The sequence below is a fragment of the Hyaena hyaena genome, unplaced genomic scaffold, assembly GCF_003009895.1.
Source record: "Hyaena hyaena isolate Hyena2069 unplaced genomic scaffold, ASM300989v1 scaffold_582, whole genome shotgun sequence".
In the NCBI taxonomy this organism is placed as follows: domain Eukaryota; kingdom Metazoa; phylum Chordata; class Mammalia; order Carnivora; family Hyaenidae; genus Hyaena; species Hyaena hyaena.
Window position 1 is genome coordinate 104,790 of NW_024081214.1, and position 18,015 is coordinate 122,804.

General features: G+C 38.3%; 1 protein-coding gene across 1 annotated transcript in view; it reads right to left on the minus strand.

The window, feature by feature from the left end:
• Nucleotides 1–9,025, minus strand: part of LOC120248335 (cell surface glycoprotein CD200 receptor 2-like) — a gene marked incomplete at its 3' end in the record, with an annotated part of 28,439 nt that extends 19,414 nt beyond the window's left edge. Inside the window, exon 1 of the mRNA XM_039256641.1 lies at nt 8,980–9,025. Coding sequence (XP_039112572.1) covers nt 8,980–9,025 — 46 coding nt within the window. The remainder of the gene's footprint in view (nt 1–8,979) is intronic.
• Nucleotides 9,026–18,015: the final 8,990 nt, after the last annotated feature.

Genomic DNA, 18,015 nt, shown 5'->3' on the forward strand with positions numbered 1-18,015 from the left:
TACTATTCTTCCTTGGATCAAGATCTGCTGGCCCACTCTAGATTTTGGACTTGCCAAGACTCTACAATCACCTGAGTTAAGTTTTAAAAGTAAAATTATCTTGGGGCACCTGGGGGCTCAGTTAGTTAAGCATCAGACTCTTGATTTTGGCTCAGAACATGATCTCATGGTTCCTGAATTTAAGCCCCATATAAGGTTCCATGCTGACAGAGTGGAGCCTACTTGGGATTCTCTCTCTCTGTCCCCCTCTCTCTCCCCCTCCCCCCTGAAAAATAAATGAATAAACCTTAAAAAAATCAATCTCTCTTCACTCCCTTGTTCCCTCCACCCTTTTCTGCCTTCTCTCTCACTCTCTCTCTCTCTCCCCGTCTCTTTTCTCTCTGCTGTTCTTTTTCTCCGGGGAACCCTGACTAATACAACCATCTTGGGAAGAATGAAACAGAAGCAGAGAGAGAGAGAGAGAGAGAAAATGATACTCTTCACCTAGCTCAAGTTTTTAAATCCATAGTACATGAGATCCACATACATTCCTTCCTTTGGGTTCTAAAAAAAATGTATTGAAGTAATATTTTTTAAAAAACAACATTTTTTAAAAATATGGTTTTGTCTTTGGAATATTCTGTGTGTGCTTGAGAAAAATGTGTTCTGCTGTTGTTGGAAAGAATCTTCTGTACATGCCTTTTAGGCCATTTGGCTTACGCCCACTGCTTCCTTGTTGATTTTTTTGTCAGAACGATCTATCCACTTTTTCAGTGTGGGGTGTTAGAGTTTTCTACAATTGCTGTATTCCTTTCTATTTCTTCCTCAGTTCCGTTAATAGTTGCTCAATATATTTAGGTGCTCTGACGTTGGGTGCATAAATATTTACAAAGGTTAAATTCTCTTGGTGAATTCACTCCTTTAACATTAGGTAGTGATATTCTGTCTTTAGTTACAGTTTTTGAGAAAGTCTATTTTCTCTAAGATAAGGATAGCTATCATTGCTTTCTTTTGGTTTTCATTTGCATGGAACACTTTTTCCATCCATTCACTTTCAGCCTATGTGTATCTTTATCTAAAGTCAGTCTCTTGTAGGTGACATATTATTGATTCTTAGTTTTTTATCCATTCGCCCGCTATGCACCTTCTGATTGGAGAATGTAGTCAGTTTATCTTAAGATAACTGACAGGTAAGTAGTTACTACTGCCCTTTTGTTAATTATTTTCTGACTGTTTTGAAGTCCCTTTGTTCCTTTCTTTCTCTCTTGTTGACTTCTTATATAATTTGATAATTTTTTGTAGCTGTATGATTTGATTCTTTTTTCTATGTCTTTTATGTATTTAGCAGATGTTATTCTTTGTGGTTACTATGAGGCCTACATAAGACACCTTATAGTTATTTTAAGCTGATTACAATATAACTTCATTGCATACAATACTCCGTACGTTTACAACTCCTCCTCCCATTTTATTTTACTGATGTCACAATTTCCATATTTTTAACTCGTGTATTCACTAGCAGATGACTATAGCTATAATTATTTTTAATACTTTTTGGCATTTGTACTAATGTTAAAAGTGATTTGCACACTACCATTACATCGGTGTGTTTTATTGTTCGTATGACACCATGTTGCTAATTAGCATCCTCTTATTTCAATTTGAAGAACTCCCTTCAGAATTTCTTGTAAGCAGGTTTCGTATTAATGAGGTCCATTAGGTTTTGTATTTTCTAGAAGTATCTTTCTTGCACCTTTATCTCTGCTTTGCCAAGTAAAGTATTCTTCCATGGCAGGCTTTATCTTTCAAAGGCATTTTGAATATATCATCCTACTTCCCTGAACTGAAAGGTCTCTGCTGGGAAATCTGCTAGTTTGGGGTTCCTTTATGTGTGACAGGTCACTTTTCCCCTGCTGCTTTCGAAAGTCTCTCTTTTCAATTTGACTATAATGTGTCTCAGTGAACATTTCTTTATGGTCAGTCAAATTCCTTGATCTCCAAGCATCTGGATGTTCATTCCCCACCCTATCCCCCACAGATTTAGGATGTTAATTATTATTTTTCATAAGCTTTCTGCTTCTTTCTCTTTTATGCTCATCTGGGGCTACGAGAATGCCTATATTATTTGTTTGTTGATGTTTCATAATACCCATAGACTTTCTTCACTCATTTCTATTCCTTTCGTTTGTTTGCTTTTTATCTCTGACTGGATAATTTAAAATAGGTTTTTGTGTTCACTAATTATTTCTTCTGCTTACCTATCAAAATAACACCAGCATTCTTTTCAGAGATAGAACAAACAATCCTAAAATTTGTATGGAACTAGAAAAGACCCCGAATAGCCAAAGCAATCTTGAAAACGAAAACCGAAGCTAGAGGCATAACAATCCCAGACTTCAAGCTGTATTACACAGCTGTAATCATCAAGACAGTATGGTACCAGCACAAAAACAGACATTCAGATCAATGGAACAGAAAGAGAACCTAAATGGACTCATAAATGTATGGCCAACTAATCTTTGACGAGGAAAGAATATCCAGTGGACTAAAGAGAGTTTCTTCAGCAAATGATGCTGGGAAAACTGGACAGCAACATGCAGAAAAATGAACCTGGACCACTTCCTTACACCATACACAAAAATAAACTCAAAATGGATGAAAGACCTAAATGTAAGACAGGAAGCCATCAAAATCCTAGAGGAGAAAGCAGGAAAAAGCCTCTTTGGCCTTGGGCGCAGCAGCTTCTTACTCGACAGATCTCCAGAGGCAAAGGAAACAAAAGCAAAAATGAACTATTGGGATCTCATCAAAATACAAAGTTTCTGTACAGCGAAGGAAACAATCAGCAAAATTAAAAGGCAACCAATGGAATGGGAGAAGATATTTGCAAATGACATATCATATTAAGGGTTAGTATCCAAAATCTATAATAAATTTATCAAACTCAATGCCAAAAAAACCCCAAATAATCCAGTGAAGAAACGGGCAAAAGACATGAATAGACACTTCTCTGAAGAAGACATCCAGGTGGCCAACAGACACACGAAAAAATGCTCAACATCACTCATCATCAGGGAAATGCAAATCAAATACAAATCAAAACCACAATGAGATACCACCTCACACCTGTCAGAATGTCTAACATTAACAACCCAGGCAACAACAGATGCTGATGAGGATGCAGAGAAAGAGGATCTCTTTGGCACTGCTGGTGGGAATGCAAACTGGTGCAGCCACTCTGGAAAACAGTATGGAGGTTCCTCAAAAATTAAAAATAGAACTACTCTACAGCCCAGCAATTGCACTACTAAGCATTTATCTAAGGAATACAGGTGTGCTGTTTTGAAGGGGCACATGCACCCCAATGTTTATAGCAGCACTATCAACAATAGCCAAAGTATGGAAAGAACCCAAATGTCCATCAATGGATGAATGGATAAAGAAGATGTGGTATATATATGTATATATACACACACAATGGAGTATTACTCGGCAATCAGAAAGAATGAAATCTTGCCGTTTGCAACTACGTGGATAGAACTGGAGAGTATTATGCTAAGTGAAATTGGTCAGTCAGAGAAAGACAAATATATGACTTCACTCATATGAGGACTTTAAGATACAAAACAGATGAACATAAGGGAAGGGGAACAAAATAATATAAAAACAGGAAGAGGCACAAAACGTAAAAGACTCTTAAATATAGAGAACAGAGGGTTGCTGAAGTGGTTGTGGGAGGGGAATGGCCTAAATGGGAAAGGGGCATTATGGAATCTACTCCTGAAATCATTGTTGTACCATATGCTAACTAACTTGGATATAAATTAAACAATAAATAAATTAAAACAATATATTTCTTCTGCTTGACAGATATGATGTTGGAACTCTTGATTGAATTTTTGAGGATAGTCATTGAATAATTCTGCTCCACAATTTGTGTTTGGCTCCTTTTCATGATTTCTTTTTTTTTTTTTAATTTTTTAATGTTTTATTTATTTCTAGGAGAGAGAGAGAGAGAGAGAGACAGCGTGAGCAGGGGAGGGTCAGAGAGAGAGGGAGCCACAGACTCTGAAGCAGGCTCCAGGCTCTGAGCTAGCAGTCAGCACAGAGCCCGAAGCGGGGCTCAAACCCACGAACTGCGAGATCATGACCTAAGCGAAAGTCGGACGCTTAACCGACTAAGCCACCCAGGCGCCCCTCCTTTTCATGATGTCTACCTCTTTTGTGAACTCTCCCTTTGCTCATGTATTGTTTTCCAGATGTTGTTTAGTTGTCTGTGTTTTCTGGTAGCTCACTGACCTTCCTTAAGTAGACTGTTTTTGAAGTCTTTGTCAGGCATGTAGAGCCCCATTTCTTTGAGATTAGCCACTGGAGCTTGGTTTTGTTCCTTTGGTGGTGTCATATTTCCTTGACTTTTTGGAAAGTTGTGCATTCCTAGTGTCTTCACACTCGAAGAAATTGTCACCTCCCCCAGGCTTTATTGACTGGCTTCTTCAGAAAAAGATCTCCACCTGTCAGCCTAGCTAGAGACTCTGGGAGGTCTCAGGCCTTTCCTAAGGATGCACCTTCTCCATCCCCCAGGTTCCTTCTTCAGGTGGATGTCATAGTATTCTGTTTTCTCTCCATCCCACAAAAACAAACAGAATTCTGAAATCCAAGTATTTATTTACAAGAGGGAAGTGGCCTGAAGTGTTCAGGATTGTGGGCCTTCTCCCAATCCAGCAGAATCAAGTGACTGCTGATACCCATGCACACTATCTACAGAGGTTCCCATCATCTGTGGGGAAATAAGAGGGTGGCCTCAGAAAGGGTAATAGGACTCTGTAATACCAAGATAAGTTTAGAACACTTAATAGTCAGGGGCAAAGTAGATAATCATAAACAGTAGCAAGGTCATAATGACAACCAAGAGGTGCTGACCTGAAGGATTTGTGTCAAAAGCTAAATAAATCTTAGTGTTCATAGGGGTAAAAGAGAAAGGCAGCCAAAGACAGTGTGATTTGCCCGATATGACCAGATCAAGGATAAATGAGTGTCTTACAACAGTTTTGCCTCTTGCAACATAAATACCATAAGGTGGCTTAAATAATAAACACTTTATATCACAGTTCTAGAAGCTGGAAGTCTAAGATCAAAGCATTAGCAGACATGGTGTCCACTTCCTGGCTTGCAGACAGCTGTCTTCTCACTGTATTCTCACATGGAGTGGCAGAGGGAGAGAGAAGGAGTCTCTCTTGAGTCTTCTTATAAAGGTACTAATCTTAGAGCTCCATCCTCATGACAAAATTACCTCCCAAAACTTCCATCTTGAAATAACATCCCATTGGAGATTAGGTTTCAATATGAGTTTTGGAGGACACATTCAGTCCATAGCAGTGAGTAAAGACTCAAGTTAGTTGCCATAATGGAAAATCATTGTCCTTCACCAAATTTCTATATTCAAACCAGTTTTCAGACTCAAAGCCACACAATTATGAGCTCACATTTCAAAATTACAAAACACGGAAAGAAACAAGGAAATGTAAAATCAGATAATATTCTTTTAACATTTCTTACAAGGCAATTCCCCTGTAAACAATTTCCTTCCATTTTTGTTTGTTTGAGAAACTCTTTTATTTCTCCTTCACTTTTAAAGGGTAGCTTTGTAGGCTTCAGTGTTCTAGGGTGGTGGGGGTTTTTTCTATTAACAATTTAAAATTTTTACTTCATTCTTTTTTTTTTTTTTTTGCATGGCTTCTTAGGAGAAGTTGTATATAATTCTCATCTTTGTTTCTCTATAAGGTGTTTTATTTCTCTGGCTTTTTGCAGAACTTTTTAATCTTTGATTTGCTATAATTTGCATATAATATACCAAGTCTAGGATTTTTTATTTGCCATTTTTCCTGCTTGGTGTTCTCCAAGCTTCCTGGAACTTTGGTGGTACAGAGTGAACTTGGGGAAATTCTCAGCCACTGTTTCAAAGATGTCCTCTGTTCCTTTCTATCATTCTTCTTCTTCTGATTTTTCCATTACACGTATTTTACATGTTTTGGGAGTGGCCTCACAGTCCTTGGATATCCTGTTCTTTTTTTTTTTTTTCTTTTTAAGTGTTTATTCTCTTTGTTTTTCAGTTTTGGAGATTTCATATATTCTCTAGCTTAGAGATTCTTTCCTCAGCTGTATACACTCAGCCTATTAATAAGGTCATCAAAGGCATTCTTCATTTCTGTCATAGCGTTTTTGACTTAATTTTGTCAATTTTGCCTCCTGTATTTTGAAGCTGTTACTAGATATACAGGCATACCTTGTTTCATTGTGTTTCACTTTCTTGTACTTTGCATATATTGTGGTTTTTACTAATTGAAGGTTTGTGGCAAGCATGTAAGTTTATCAGCACCATTTTTCCAATAGCATTTGCTCATTTTGTGTCTCTGTGTCACATTTTGTTAATTCTTGCAATATTTGAAACTTTGTCTACATTATATTTTTGTGCTGATCTATGATCAGTGATCTCTGATATTACTATGTAACAAAGATGAGAATTATATACAACTTCTAAGAAGGCATGCAAAAAAAATAATAATAAAGTAAAATATCTAAATTGTTAATAGAAAAAAAAAACCCATCACCCTAGAACACTGAATCCTACAAAGCTACCCTTCAAAACTGAAGGAGAAATGAAAGACTTTCTCAAACAAACAAAAATGGAAGGAAATTGTTTCCAGGGGAACTGCCATATAAGAAATGTTAAAAGTTCTTCAAAGAGAAGGAAATAATGAAAGGCAGAAAGTCAAATCTATATAAAAGAAGGTAGAGTATTGGAGAATGAATAAGTGTAGTTAAAATAAAAACTTTTTTTTCTTAATTCATTTAAAAATAATTTTATTCAAAATAATAGTAATGATGTATTCTTTGGATACATGTTTATATATATTTTATGTACTGTGTGTATATATACACATATGTATATATGTATGTGTATATTTATGTACTGTGTGTGTATATGCATATATATATATATATACACGTTTAATTGGAAATAGAGTATATTTATATACAAGTGAAATGAATGACAGCAATTACACAAGGAATGGCCAAAATCTAAAGCACTAATAATACCGAATGCTGGCAAGAATGTAAAGCAACATGGACTCACTGATGGCTGGTGGGAATGCAAAAAGCTACAGCAACTTTGGAATACAGTTTGGCAGTTTCCTTTTAATTTTTTCTTAATGTTTATTTTTTAGTGGGGTGGAGCAGAGAGAGGGAGACAGGATCTGAAGTGGGCTCTGCGCTGACAGCAGAAAGCCCAGTGTAGGGCTCAAACTTACAAACTGTGAGATCATGACTTGAGCCGAAGTCAGATATTTAACTGACTCAACCACCCAGGTGCCCAGATTGGGCAGTTTCTTAAATTACTAAACAAACCCTTACAATACGATCCATGGTATCTATCCAAAGGGTTTGAAAATTGATGCCTACACAAAAACCCACACACACATTTTTACAACACCTGCAGACAATGGAATATTATGCAGTGCTTAAAAAATGACCTATAGAGCCATGAAAAGACAAAGAGGAAACTGAAATACCTATTACTAAGTGAAAAAAGACTATGAAAAGTCTATATCCTGTATAATTCCAACTTTATGATATTCAGAAAAAGGCAGAAACTATGGAGACACTGAAAAGATTAGTGGTTGCCATAGTTTAGAGGGGAGAGAGGATAAATACACAAAACACAGAGCACTTATAGGGCAGTGAAACTACTCTGTATACTATAGTAATGGATATATGCCATTGTACTTTTGTTCAAACCTACAGAATGCACAAGACCTGGAATGAACCCTATATAAACTATGGCCTTGGGGTGATAATTATGTATCAGTGTAAGTTCAGCACTTGTACCAAATGTAACACTCTGGATGGATGTTGATAATAGAGGCTGAGCCTAGGTGGGATTAGGAGTTACAGTCTATAGGAAATCTCTGTACCTTCTTCTCAATTTTGCTGTAAACATAAAACTGCACTAAAAAAAACTAAGTCTTAAAATACAAGAAGCAAAGGCCTTTTTATACTAAATGGATGTTTAATTTTATAAAATACATATTGCAGTCGTATGGGTTTTCCCCTTCAAACACATAATAGAATCAACTTCATTATCAGGTTTTAATTACTCTTTTCAATTACATCTTTTTGTTGCCATCTGTTTCCTGCCACATGTAAATATTTCTCTAGTATTTTTATGAGTCAAATCTGCTATTCACTGTCTTCTGAGCCTTTCTTCCCATCTTTTTTTCTCTTAAGTACTAGTTCTCCTCTCCCTTAACTAGACATATATGGAAATGGAATCCAGTGTTGCTCAGAACTCTCAGAGTTCTGGAACTTCTTTGGGATAATTGCAAGGAAAAGACAGGATGGATTCAAAGCTGCCTAATCCTACTCTAATTTTAGCCATTCCAGTCATTTGTTCTACTATTCATGCTTTGGGATAACATTCCATTCGTTCTGGTGTCAGCCTGAAATCATTGACTTTGAATAATTACCATTTCTATATTCTTATGTTCTCTGATCCTCGTTTTCTGAATCAAATTTCCCCCATATGCTTTTTGCCTCTATCTTAAAACTTAAAACCCCCAAGTAGAAATTTAGGGTTTTCTTCTTAGCCTGTGAGCTAGAAATATTAGAAATATCAAAGGAAAAACAATAATCACGCATCAATACACATAAGGTCCAAAAAATAAGAATTCCAGGAGACAATAAAAATATAAACCAAGACACTGCAAGAAACAGTACATTTCTCCTAGTCACACAAGTTCAGTTTCACTCCATTCCGGGGCCCCCGAATTACCCTGGTCTCAGCCAGACAACTAGTCAGTGCACCGGTGACGTAAGGAAATCAGAAGGTTTGCTTTTAATCACTGTGGCTAGAACAAATTATAAATCATTTTATAAGTGGATAAAGAGGCTCCTTGTCACTACTGAAAATATCTTTACTTTTTTCTGAAAAATCAGACTTACCAGACACCACAATATTGATGGAGATCAGTACCCTCAGAGCTGACATCCTCCCCAGCGTATGCATTTGGAGCAGTTAGCCACAGGCTAGCCACGAAAGGGAAATGTCGCTGAGTTTTGTTGAGTGATAAAGAAAAAAAAAGCCAATACCTACAATTCATTGGTTCTCCCACAGTACTGAAGTGATGAAATAAATTATGTAGCAATTCATTTAGAAAGTAGCATTTTGGGAAATATAAAATACGCATGGTAAAATGTACAAACCTTTAGTGGACAACTTCATGGATTTTTACCTGTGTATGCACTCAGGTAATCGCCTTCAAAACCAAGGTAAGACCATTTCCACTCTTCAAGGAGTCTCCTTCCGGCTCCTTCTCTGTCAATATCCCTTCCCCAGAGAGAAACACTCCTCTAACTTCTATCACCTTTTTGCTTATTTTTTAACTCGATACAAGTGAAATTCTTTAGATAGTTCATTTTTGTAACACTGTGAAGAGATTTTTTGTCTGATCATGCTATAATCTATTCCTCCATTTTGCTGTGTACTTGGATTTTCCATTTCAGGAATAACACAAATAAAGCTTCTATAAACATTTATGTTCTGTACGCATCTTTTGGCTTACTTAGGCATTTATTTTCTTGCGTATATGCCAAAAAAATTAAAATTGATGGCCATAGGATAGACATAATATGTGGCTTTAATAAAGACTTTCTATTATGAGTTGAATTGTGTTCTGTCAAAATTCATATGTTGAAATTCTAACCCTCACTTCCTCAGATGGGACCTTATTTTGATCAGGGTCATTGCAGATGTAATTAGTTAATGTGAAGCCACACTGGAATAGGATGGGCTGTAGTCCAATAACTAGTGTCATACAAAAAGAGGGAAATTGGACACAGATATACAGGGAGAATGCCATGTAGAGATGAAGGCAGAGACCAAGGAATGCCCCCCACAAGCCAATGAACTCCCAAGATTTCCAGCACACCATCAAAAGCTAGGAGAGAAGCAAGCAATAGATTATTTGTTCTTGCTTTATAGTTTCAAGATTCTTTTGATGGTGGGACACAGCACAAAGACCTTTTAATAAATGAGAAGCAGATCAGTTTGTTACTTATAGCTCCAAAAGTGAGAAAGCTGCCATAGGGGGCCGCACAGGCCTTGCCCTCACAGACAGGTGAAAACCAAGCTGAAATTGTAGAATGCAGTGGATATATAGCAAGCGGGATCAGGTTAGGTTTGAAGGGCTCCCCGACAGGCAAACTTGAATAATTTCCCAGGCTCCCAGGCATAATCTTCTATGAGGCTGTTCCTAGTTGTCTGATCCTGGGCCCTGGGGCCTGGAATGTGAAAGCCTGGATAAGGGAAGTAGTGGGATATGGATTTAATCAGGCGCTCAAGAGGGGAACTGACCATCCTCTAGACAAAGCCTCAAAAATGGACTAGGCATTTTTAATAATGGGAATAGATAACTATTTCTTCCTGATTTTATCATTTATTTGTAGTGTGGCTTGAACTAATGGAAAAATTTTTAAATAAAAAATGAGAAAATGGTGACCCCCAAAAAAAAATGGACCAGGAGAGCATTTTTTTAAAATTAAGAACTACAACAAAATTGACTCATTGATATTCACATCAGTTTTCAGTTTGATCATGTGGGGTATTTGAGGACATAAGATGCCCTAAACAGAATAAAACACATTCTATTAGGAGAGGAAAACAAATCGAGTCCTTGTAGGCCACTCCATACCCAAGTTCACTGTTATATGGCATTAGCTTCGATAACAGATTCGGAAGTTTCAGGATCTCTAACAATACCCTGATTGAGTTGTAAAGTATGTTAAAAGCATGAGTTGTACTTTTTATTATTTATTTATTTATTTATTTATTTATTTATTTATTTAAATATAATTTATTGTCAAATTGCCTTACATACAAAACCCAGTCCTCATCCCGACAAGTGCCCTCCTCAATGCCCATCACCCATTTCCCCTCTCCCCCGCCTGCTGCTCCCCATCCACCCTCAGTTTGTACTCTGTATTTAAGAGTCTCTTACAGTTTGCCTCCCTTCCTCTCTGTTTCTAACTATTTTTTCCCCTCCCCTTGCCCCATTATCTTCTGTTAAGTTTCTCAAGATCCACATATGAGTGAAAATATATGATATCTGTCCTTCTCTGCCTGACTTATTTCGCTCAGCATAACATCCTTGAGTTCCATCCACATTGCTGCCAATGGCATGATTTCATTCTTTCTCATTGCCAAATAGTATTTCATTGTATATATAAATGACATCTTTTTATCTTCATTCATTAGTTGATGGAATTTAGGCTCTTTCCATAATTTGGCTATTGTTGAAAGTGCTGCCATAAATATTGGGGTACAAGTGCCCCTATGCATCAGCACTCCTTCATCCCTTGGGTAAATTCCTAGTAGTGCTATTGCTGGGTCATAGGGGAGTTCTAGTTTTAATTTTTTGAGGAATCTCCACACTGTTTTCCAGAGTGGATACACCAGTTGGCATTCCCACCAACAGTACAAGAGGGTTCCCATTTCTCCACATTCTTACCAGCATCTATAGTCTCCTGATTTGTTCATTTTAGCCACTCTGACTGGTATGAGTTGGTATCTCAGTGTGGCTCTTTGATTTGTATTTCCCTGATGGTGAGTGATGTTAAGCATCTTTTCATGTGTCTGATGGCCATCTAAATGTCTGCTTTGGAAAAGTGTCCATCATGTCTTCTGCCCATTTCTTCACTGGATTATTTGTTTTCCAAGTGATGAGTTTGGTAAGTTCTTTATAAGTCTTGGATGCTAACCCTTTATCCGATATTTCATTTGCAAATTCTTTTCCCATTCCATAGGTTGTCTTTTAGTTTTGTTGATTGTTTCCTTTGCAGTGCAGAAGTTTTTAATCTTGATGAGGTCCCAATAGTTAATTTTTGCTTTTAGTTCTCTTGTAGATGTGTCAAGTAAGAAATTGTTTCAGCTGAGGTCAAAGAGGCTGTTGCCTGCCTTCTCCTCTAGGGTTTTGATGGTTTCCTGTTTCACATTCAGGTCTTTCATCCATTTTGAGTCTCTTTTTGTGTATAGTGTAAGAAAGTGGTCTAGTTTCATTCTTCTGAATGTTGCTATCCAGTTCTCCTAGCACCATTTACAAAGAGACTTTCTTCCATTGGATGCTCTGTCCTGCTTTGTCAAAGATTAGTTGGCCATACATTTGTGAGTCCATTTCTGGGTTCTCTATTCTATTCCATTGGTCTATGTGTCTGTTTTTGTGCTGATGATTACAGCTTTGTAGTAGAGGCTAAAGTCTGGGATTATGACATCTCCCGTTTTGGTTTTCTTCTTCAATATTTGGCTATTTAGGGTCTTTTGTGATTCCATATAAATTTTAGGACTGTTTTCTCTAGCTCTGAGAAGAATGGTGGTGAACTTTTGATTTGCCAATTTTGATGCCTTTTATTTCATTTTGTTGCCTGATTGCTGATGCTAGGACTTTGATCACTATGTTAAGCAACAGTGGTGAGAGTGGACATCCCTGTCATGTTCCTGATCTCAGGGGGAAAGCTCTCAGTTTTTCCACTGAGGATGATATTAGTTGTGGGCTTTTCATATATGGGTTTTATGATGTTTACATATGTTCCTTCTATCCCAACTTTCTTGAGGGTTTTATTAAGAAAGGATGCTGTATTTTGTCAAATGCTTTTTCTGCATCTATTGACAGGATCATATGGATCTTATCTTTCTTTTATTAATGTGATGTATCACATTGATTTGTGAATATTAAACCAGCCATGCAGCCCAGGAATGAATCCCACTTGATCATAGTGAATAATTCTTTTTATATGCTGTTGAATTCAATTTGCTAGTATCTTGTTGAGAATTTTTGCATCCATGTTCATCAGGGATATTGGCCTGTAATTCTCCTTTTATGTGGGGTCTCTGTCTGGTTTGGGAATCCAGGTAATTTTGGCTTCCTAGAATGAGTCCGGGAGTTTTCCTTCCATTTCTATTGTTTTGGAATAGCTTGAGAAGGATAGGTATTAACTCTGCTTTAAATGTCAGGTAGAATTCCCCAGGGAAGCCATCTGGTCCAGGACTCTTATGTGTTGGGAGATTTATAACTGATTCAATTTCTTCACTAGTTATGGTTCTGTTCAAATTTTCTATCTCTTCCCATTTGAGTTTTGGTAATGTGTGGGTGTCTAAGAATTTTTCCATTTCTTCCAGGTTGTCCAGTTTTTTGGCATATAATTTTTCATAGCATTTTTTCCTGTGGTTGATTTCAAGTTTCATAGCATTGTGATCTGACAGTGTGCATGGTATGATCTCAGTTCTTTCATACTTATTGAGGGCTGTTTTGTGACCCAGTATGTGAACTATCTTGGAGAATATTCCATGTGCACTCGAGAAAAATGTGTATTCTGCTGCCTTGGGATGTTGAGTTTTAAATATATTTATCAAGTCCATCTGGTCCAATGTATCGTTCAGGGCCATTGTTTCTTTATTGATTTCCTGTGTATATTATCTGTCCATTGCTGTAAGTGGAATATTAAAGTCTCCTGCAATTACCATATTCTTACCAATAAGATTGCTTATATTTGTGATTAATTGTTTCATAATTTAGGTGCTTTCAAATTCGGTGCATAGACATTTATAATTCTTAGCTCTTCTTGATGGATAGAACCTGTAATGATCATATAATGCCATTCTTCATCTCTTGTTACAGCGTTTAGTTTAAAATCTAGTTTATCTGATATAAGTATGGCTACTCCAGCTTTCTTTTGACCTTCAGTAGCATGATAGATGGTTCTCTGTCCCATCACTTTCAGTATGAAGGTGTTCTCAGGCCTAAAATGAGTCTCTTGTAGACAGCAAATAGATGGGTCTTGTTTTGGTTTTTTTTGTTTGTTTGTTTGTTTTGTTTTTATCCATTCTGATACCCTATGTATTTTGATTGGAGCATTTTGTCCATTTACATTCAGTGTTATTATTGAAAGATATGGGTTTAGAGTCATTGTGTTATCTGCAGGTTTCATGTTTGTAGTGACGTCTCTGGTCCTTTGTGCTCCTTGTAGCATTTCACTCACAGAGTCCCCCTTAGGATCTCTTGTAGGGATGATTTAGTGGTGATGAGTTACTTCATTTTTTGTTTGTTTGGGAAAATCTTTGTCTCTTCTTCTATTCTGAATGACATGTTTGCTGGATAAAGGATTCTTGGCTGCATGTTTTTCCTGCTCATCACATTGAAAATGTCCTGCCACTCCTTTCTGGCTTGCCAAGTTTCAGTACATAGGTCTGCTACTACCCTTATGTGTCTACCCTAGTAGGTTAAGTCCCATTTATCTCTAGCTGCTTTCAGAATGCTCTCCTTATCTTTGTATTTTGCCAGTTTCACTACGATACGTTGTGCAGAAAATCGATTCAAGTTATGCCTGATGGGAGTTCTCTGTGCCTCCTGAATTTCAATGTCTGTTTCCTTCCCCAGACTGGGGAAGTTTTCACCTCTAATTTGTTTAAGTACACCCTCGCCCCCTTTCTCTCTCTTCTTCTTATGGAACTCTTATGGTACAGATATTGTTCCATTTCATTGAATCATTTAGCTCTCTAATTCTCCTCTCACAATCCAGAATTTTTTAAAATCTTTTTCTCACCTTCATCTTTTTCTATAATTTTATCTTCTATTTCACCTATTCTCCCCTCTGCCTTTTCAGTTCTCATTGTCACTGCCTCCAGTTTATTTTGCACCTCATTTACAGCATTTTTTAATTCATCATGACTATTTTTTCATTCCTTGATCTCTGCAGCAATAGATTCTCTGCTGTCTTCTATGCTTTTTTCAAGCCCAGTAATTAATCTTATGACTATTATTCTAAATTCTTGTTCAGTTATATTGTTTACATCTGTTTTGAGCAATTCTTTAGATGTCATTTCTTCCTGTAATTTCTTTTGAGGAGAATTCTTCCGGTTTGTCATTTTAGCTAGTTTTCTGTCCCTTCTGTGTTTTAAAAGCTTGTTATGTGCCTTGCTCCTGTGAGCACTACTGTATTAAAGAAGGATCATACACTGTCCAGGTGTGGCCCTTCATGAGGTGCTTTTTTTTAGTGTGTTACTTGTTCTCTGTTGTTGTGATTTTGATTACTTTATATCCCTACTTATGTTTTGGACTCTCTACCAGGTGTGCTTTGATTTGTTCATTGAAGTAGCCCTGGAAAGGAAAACAAAAAGACAAACAAACAGAAAACAAAAACAAACAAACACACACAAAAAAACAAAAACAAAAAACCCAGAAACACCAGCTACAAGTAAAAACAGAGTGGAGGTGGTGCTGGGAAGAGGCCTTATCCCCACAAAGAGAGAAATGACAGGGGCTGGGAAAAAGAAAAAAGAAAAATTGACCCAGGAGAGAAACCATAGCCTTAATCTGGAGAGAGAGAAAGGAAGATAAAGAAGGAGGCAGGGAAAAAGAAAAGAAGAGTAAGTTGTCCAGACAGAGAAACTATAGGGCTTAATCCAGAGAAAGAGAAATGAAAATAAATAAGGGGGCAGGGAAAAAGAAGAGAAAATAAAATTGCCCAGACTGAAAAACCATATGGCTTAATCCAGAGAGAAAGGAAAATAAGGAAGGAGGTGCAGAACATGTATCAAAAGAATGGATTAAATATGTCTGCATAAACAAGCCAACAACCAAAGTAACCAGACTAGAGGAGGGAAGAGATAAGAAGAAGAAAAGGAAGGAAGAATATGTCTATATAATAAAATTGTCTGAGAATTAAGTCGGGAAATGAAACAACACTGGTCTGGAGGAGGGGCTATCTGGTTCACGCTGTCAGTCTTGCTCCCAAAGATAGGCAGTTACCAGGCACAGAGAGGTGTGGTTTGGTGTAGGCAGGCCCGCCTCCACTGTGGTTGTGCTGTCTGTTCCCTAAAGTGCCCCAACCTATGGCCCGTAGTGTTGTCCTGGTGGGTCCTGGAAGCCACTCTGCCTCTTTTCCTCCTGGCTTTTGGGAGGAAAGTCCTTTGGCCTCGAGATGGCTTTGAGAGATAAGGGATCTTCGGATCCCCCTACTTCTCCACCATGTTGGCCCTTCCTTCCTTCCCGTCCCTTCTGAGGAACTGCAGCTTTGACCTGCTCAGATCCTCTGGGGAAGGGTCTCACTGAGCAACGGCCCGGTGATGGCCCATCCCTGGGAACATTCATGAGACCGCACTGTTGCTGGTGCCCAGAGACTGTGGCTGGATGCCAGCCCACCCCAGAAAAAGTTCGCATGATCTTGTAGCAGCAGGGTTTCAGGATTTATGGAGAATCACAACATGCATCTAGCACCGGGCTTCCTCCTTAACATCGTTGTTCCAACACCAGGGAAGGTGGTTGTTCTCCAGGGTCCACTTTGCCTTTGGGGTGGCCGCACAGCCTCTACCAAATGTCCTTCCAGCAGGGGAACTGCCACTCCCCGTGTGGCCTGTGGACCCCTCTGACCTCACTCCCCACACTTGGGGATTTGCCTTTCTCACCAGAGCACCACCAGGTATTGAACTGCAGAGCTCAGACTCTGAGCTCCCCCTGTTTATAGAGTCTTAATGGAATTCAAACCCTCTCCTTTCTCCTTTCTCCCTTCTCCCTTTTTTGTTGAGTCCCTGTGGCTGTTTCTGCTTTTCCACTTTCTCTCCAGCTGCTTATGTGTGTGTGGGAGGGTGCTTTTCCCATACTCTGCCCCCCCTTCCCCCATCTCTGTCCTCTCTCCACAAGCAAAAACAACTTCCTGACCTCCACGGCCTCTCTCTCCCCTGGTTCACCTCTCCTCACTGCGTACCTGTCGAGTTCTGTGGTTCAGGTTGTGCAGATTGTTGTGATAATCTTCAGATCAGTTTTCTAGATGTGTGAGATGGTTTATTGTTGATCTGGCTGCATTTCAGCAATGAGAGATGCAAGAAAAACCTTCCATGCTGTTCTGCCATTTTGTACCTTCCTCCCTGAGCTGTACATTTTATAACAATAATATCTTGGTGAGTTATTGGGTTCAAGGTGGCAAATCCAGCAAGTACATTGCTGGAGGGTATGAACTATATATAGTTCTGTAAGGAACATATAATGATTAGTAACATTTGTAACCAAGGGGAAGGGCAAGTTGTGGAGGCTACTGTCAGAGATGCAAGGTGGGAGGCTGTGATGACAAGCTAGAGATGAGAAGCAGGAGAAGGGACCGGGCAATGACTGTGTCCCTGGGGGGTTGGGGATAGACCTATATAAGACAGTTGTCTCCTGGAGAAAGAAGTAACATCCATTAATTTTTAGAATGGCACAGAAGGCAGTAACTTCGACCAAATTTCCCTTTAGACATGGGAGTATAGAGATGAAATTTTTCCAGAGAACAGATTGTATATGAGGATTATGAACTAAACAACTAGGGAGGGGCAGATTTTTGTATCAGAAACTCATGGTCTATTATGGCCATTAGTCCAAAGATTCCAGGAGGTATGAGAGGAGGCAGCTAAAGACTGTACAGTGAATGAGTCTCTAAGAGCACTATTGGGAGGAACTTTTGATTTTAATTCAGATGTATTGTATAACCTTTTGTTGGGGATGAACGTCATTTTCCCCCCTTTTTTATAGTTTATTTATTTATTTATTTATTTATTTATTTTACAAGTAGTTTATTGTCAAATTAGTTTCCACATAACACCCAGTGCTCATCCCCATGAGTGCCCTCCTCCATGCCCATCCCCCCTCCCCCCTACATCCATCAGTTCTCAGTTTTGTCAGCATTCAAGAGTCTCTCATGGTTTGCCTCTCTCCCTTTCCCCCACCATTTCCCCCCTTCGTCTCCCTCTTGGTCCTCTGTTAAGTTCCTCCTAATCCTCCTATACGTGCAAACATATGATATTTGTCCTTCTCTGCCTGACTTATTTCGTTCAGCATAACACCCTCAAGGTCCATCCATTTGTTACACATGGCCAGATTTCATTGTTTCTCATTGCCATGTAGTATTCCATGGTATAGATAAACCACATCTTCTTGATCCATTCGTCCATTGATG